This window comes from Saccostrea cucullata, unplaced genomic scaffold, assembly GCF_032062105.1.
Source record: "Saccostrea cucullata isolate Sc308-1 unplaced genomic scaffold, CSIRO_AGI_Scuc_v1 ctg1523, whole genome shotgun sequence".
Taxonomy (NCBI): Eukaryota; Metazoa; Mollusca; class Bivalvia; order Ostreida; family Ostreidae; genus Saccostrea; species Saccostrea cuccullata.
In genome coordinates, this window is record NW_026925049.1 from 178,468 (window position 1) to 183,531 (window position 5,064).

General features: G+C 34.8%; 2 protein-coding genes across 2 annotated transcripts; one reads left to right on the forward strand and one right to left on the reverse strand.

Annotated features, from left to right (window-relative positions):
* The first annotated feature begins 272 nt into the window (after positions 1–272).
* On the forward strand, positions 273–3,998 carry LOC134267915 (uncharacterized). Its single transcript, XM_062750121.1, has 7 exons — positions 273–764; positions 1,148–2,080; positions 2,195–2,378; positions 2,477–2,722; positions 2,834–3,005; positions 3,114–3,265; positions 3,371–3,998. The coding sequence occupies exons 1-7, from the start codon at positions 414–416 to the stop codon at positions 3,556–3,558; spliced, it is 2,226 nt and encodes a 741-aa protein (XP_062606105.1). The 5' UTR covers positions 273–413; the 3' UTR covers positions 3,559–3,998.
* Positions 3,752–4,814, reverse strand: LOC134267910 (P2X purinoceptor 7-like). The gene is made up of 3 exons (XM_062750116.1): positions 4,548–4,814; positions 4,038–4,259; positions 3,752–3,905 (listed from the first exon to the last, which is right to left on the reverse strand). The coding sequence occupies exons 1-3, from the start codon at positions 4,718–4,720 to the stop codon at positions 3,752–3,754; spliced, it is 549 nt and encodes a 182-aa protein (XP_062606100.1). The 5' UTR covers positions 4,721–4,814.
* Between the last annotated feature and the right edge of the window lie 250 nt (positions 4,815–5,064).

A 5,064-nucleotide genomic window follows, 5' to 3' on the forward strand; every position in this document is an offset into this window, starting at 1 on the left:
CGTTTCCGGGTGGCGGATCTAAGCTACAGACAATTTATTGAAGCTCGTATTAAGCAGTCGTTTACACAAGATGAAACACACCCCTTAAGCCTGGTTTAATGGTGGCTTATAGGTCCTTAATGGTGGTTTAATGATTGTCTTTAAGTTACCATTTAGCACCTTTAAAGGATTTCTGACATGATTTTCTTAATCTTTTGTTTCCCTGTCAAAAATGCCAATCGATATCATAATAACATAAATAAACACGTGTTTCTATCGAGTCTTGTGTATATCCCGCGGTGTGATGCTGATAAGCCGGGAGGTCAGAATATGCATATTTCTTATCTGATAACGAGGCTCTACGTCATAGATACTCTTGAGTTCCCCACAGTTCTTTGTTTACTATTAGCGAAAGCACATGTACATGATGTAAAATGGTCTATTGCGCTGCATTTGGATGTAATAATAAGGCACAAAAGGGCAAAGGGATAAGTTTTTTCACTTTTCCTAAAGATGTTAATCTCAGAAAGCAGTGGGCTCATTATTGTCGGCGAAAGGACTTTACTCCCACTTCAGGACACAGATTATGCTCTGATCACTTTTCGCCCAAGTGTTTCCAACAAGACCCCAAGCTTCTCGGTGAAATGGGACTTCAGGAAACATTTAGGAAACGTTTGAGAATAAATGCAGTCCCAGATGTGCCACTTTTGACCGAAGAAGAGCTGTGTAGCGAACAGACAACAGCAAAGGTCCGTGGAGCGTATGCAAAGCGACAGAAAGCAGAGGTACTTACTTTTTTGTTTATATTCATAGGCCTATGTATTATACTGTCACTGAGTGAAAATCTAGTAATTTACAATTTTGACATTTTTCAATAGAAAATTTATTAAAAATTGAGCTGATATATCATTTTCTTTATCCAATATTTTGTTTGCTTTACTGTCATTGGAATTTCCTCCAATTTTATTTACACTGGATACATGAAAATCATTTATAAAATAGATGACATATTAAATTTTTAAGCTGATTTTAAAAAATAAATATATGTACTTTTTTTAATCTTGAATTTTATTACTGATATAAAATTGGATAAAAAAAACTTCTTTTTTTTTAAAGACCAAATTTTGCATATCTCTGCTAAGCAACAGTACTTTTATATTAATTATAGATTATTAAGGAAGCACTGAAAAAGAGTAAAGACACAGAAAAACCAAAGGATACTGCAAGTGCTGTTGCCTCCAAAAGTGTTGAAACAAAAAACAAAAAAGTACAGGCTGAACTTCGCCCTCCGCAACGTACAAGATTTCATCAAACTGACGAGCGTATTTTAGCGACAAAGAACAAGCTACGTTCATTTGCAACACAGACAGACTCCAAAATAACTAGATATCTATCTCTTTCTCAAGAATCTGCAAACTACAGTGAGGTTGATGATTATAGTGATGAATCGGACAGTGAAGATGAGGAAGAATCAGATGATTTTTATATTCCAACAGAAGGATCTGACCTTGAGGCTGATGACGATGAGGATGGTGAAGGGGAAGTACAGGCAACCACAGTCAAGTTGCGACAAGATGTCTCTCCGGTGGAGGAGAAACAGTTTTTGGTCAGTGAAACTGCACTTGCAGAATTATTGTCTGTTTGTAGGTATTGCAGTGCAGAATGTACCCCAATCATCAAATTTGTTAGGGGTACCTTTATCTACACTTCATCAAAGTGCTTAAACAACCATGAATTTACCTGGAGCAGCCAGCCTTGTCACAACACTTTACCATGGTCAAACCTTTTTACTGCCACTGCCATTCTAACAAGTGGCTGCAATGCTACAAAGGTATTACAACTGTTTAATAATATGAACCTGCAGATGTTCACACCTAGAACCTACAACAGACTTCAATCATACTATGTTGTACCTTCTGCAACAAGAACCTGGGATTTTGAGCAGTCAGAACTACTTCAGGCAATTAGACACGGACCTAGCCAGGATGTTGTTGTAGGAGGAGATGCACGGTGTGACTCCCCAGGATATTCTGCCAAATATGGTACCTATACCATCATGGACCTTGAGAGAAACAAAATTCTTGATTTTCAGCTTGTGCAGGTAAAATTTAATATACATATCTAGTTAACTTGCAGACTTTTGACTTATTTATTTTAAATTGATAAAAAGTATATTGTCACAACCCTTAACATTTATGTTTTATATTTTTTCCAGAGTAATGAAGTAAAGGGGTCTTCCCATATGGAGCTTGCTGGATTAAAAAGAGCCATGGGATTTCTGAAAGATCATGTCAACATAACAACCCTTGTGACAGACAGGCATTCTATGGTTAAGAAGCATATGAGAATTTTCCATGCAGACAAAAACCATTATTTTGATGTATGGCACATTGCAAAAGGTAATTTACTGAAATTTAATTTTTTTTTATTGGAAACTGCTTTACATTGTTCGAAAGTTTATCTCATAACTCATTTTCCTTCATTTTATATAATGTAGGTGTTTCCAAAAAACTTGAAGCAGCATCAAAAAAGGTCAACAGACATCAAATCCGACCATGGATTAAGTCAATTGCCAACCACTGTCACTGGACAGCTTCATCTTGTGATGATGATGGGGAACTCAAGCAAGCTAAGTGGAAATCAATTGTGAACCACATAGCCAACCAACACGAGAATCACTCCCAACAATATCCTAGATGTGAGCATGCCCCCATTGAAGATGGCAGACAGTGGATCAAAGAAGGTAACATTAATAATTTGTTCTATTGTAAATAATTTTCTAATTTTTTATATACCGATAAATATTTTGAACTAATAGAACATTGATAAATTGTAACTTCTTGTCCGATTGCAGGTTCTGTTCCACACAAGTTAATGAAGGATATAATCCTCAGCCCCTTCCTTTTAAAGGACATTGCCAAACTTTCGCCAACTCACCAAACATACAGCCTCGAGGTGTTTCACTCAGTTGTGAACCACTATTTACCAAAGAGCACCCATTTTTACTATCCAGCTATGCTTGCAAGGTATGTATGCTAACACTTATTACTTGTGAAATACGTACTGAATCCTACAGGATCTAATTTGCATTTGATGCTTTTATGTATCATAAGTTTATAAATTTTTAATTTAAGATTGAGTGTTGCTGCCTTGCATTTCAATGAAAACAGCAGTAGACAACAGGCAATGACAAAGGCTGGTGAGCTGCAATATGCAGTTTCTTATCCAAAGGCAAAGAAAGGATTGGAGGCAGTTGTAAAACCTAAGAAAATTCCTCCAACATTTAGTGAGTAAAAAAGTATTTGACTTGTCAATGAACACAGTACTTGTAAATACACATTGTATTATTTTATGAAGTTTCTTTTCAATTACAATTTAATTTTTTTTTCAGATTATGTGACCTTGATTAAGCAGGCTGTCCATGAACGGAGAAGTGTGGAATGTCCTTCATACAGATGGGCTGCTGATGATATTGCCGTGCTAAATCAAGATGTACCACTGCCGCTTACTCAAAACTTTGAGCATTTTGAAAAGGCTGCCTTGATACGCAGACACGCTTCAAGGTTTATTCGAACGTGACATTTCAAGTGCATTGGACTATTATTAAAAAGTAAAGACAGTTGAAATAATCCATTTGTATATTTTACAAAAATTATGATAATTTGTTCCGTAAAATGTACATTCATCATACATATAATTATCTTGCATTTTAATATTGACATTATACATGTAATTTATCAAGATGTATTATTTTTTACAATGAATAGAAATTTCACATTGCATATTTGAACCCGCAATAATGTTCTGAGGGAAATGCTTCTCGTATCTTTGTCACTACACATGCAGGCAAAATTTTTCTGTGTTTTTTCCCAAGGAAATGCCAGATCCATCTCACAAATCTTCTGTATGCAAGATACCTGTAGATTCTGAAGTTAAAAAAAATCACAATGTACAAGAAATACTTGTTGATTACAGAAAGAGTAATTAAATGGAAATAAACTGATATTTCATTGTCATAATTCTTTTGTGTTTCATGAAGTTAAAAGAAATAAACTTACTCATGAGGAGGTTGGTTATCATCTAAAGGTCCAACATTCTGCAGGTATTCATACATGGAAACGTACAAAACATGTCTATTCAGGCAATTGGCAGTAAATATAGGACTCTCTGTTATACATTGGTGGTCCCCTGTCTCTGTTTCAGCTTGGACTGCTCCTATTTCTTTACAGCAAATGCACTCATCTACTGTTGGCATAGAGATGCAAAATCCACACTCGCACCTATTTTACACAAAAAATAATGTACTTTTCTCAGTGTATTGATCTTCTATCAATAATTTTGCAGAATTAATTAAATTACACTTATCACTTTAAACAAAGTAATTTTGTATTTATGCAATGAAAAATGCCGATAAATATAAAGGACAGAGATCAATCTAAAAAAAAATGATAAACAATTAAAATATCTGAAAAATGGTCAATTTGATGAAAAAAAATAAATGAATTGTGAAATTAATTCTAAGATTTAATATTTTTTAAAACAAATAAATAAATATTTTAAAAACTTACCAATCAGTGTTTACCAATCTATTGGGAAATTCTTCAATATCTGAGTTCTCCTCTTCTGAACCAGTGCTTTGCCTGCTGTCATTTGTATCAGCCAAAGGTTCAAATTGATAAGGTTTTACATCAATTGACTGGGAAAAATCTACACTTGGAATATCCCCTTCCAAGGTCTCCATAACTTTCTATATATTTATATTGTTTTTTGTGTGTAAGGAAGGCATATAAACACTGAATAATTGTAACGCATGATAACAGAGGAGAACATGTGGAGAGAACTTGTGACGTCACACCCTGTAGCTCATTATCTCTGACTGCTGAAAGCAGCAGGCAGCTTTTACTGCCGTCTTATCAGTGTGTGTGGTGAGAGTGGTCACACATCTACTGGGATTATTAGACTTATATTTAGCACTTAAAAATATACATAAATATTGTGTCAGAAATCCTTTAAGTAACATTTACACCACCATTAAGTTACCATTAAGCCATCTCAAAGTCCTTAATGGATGCTTAAATGTAGCTT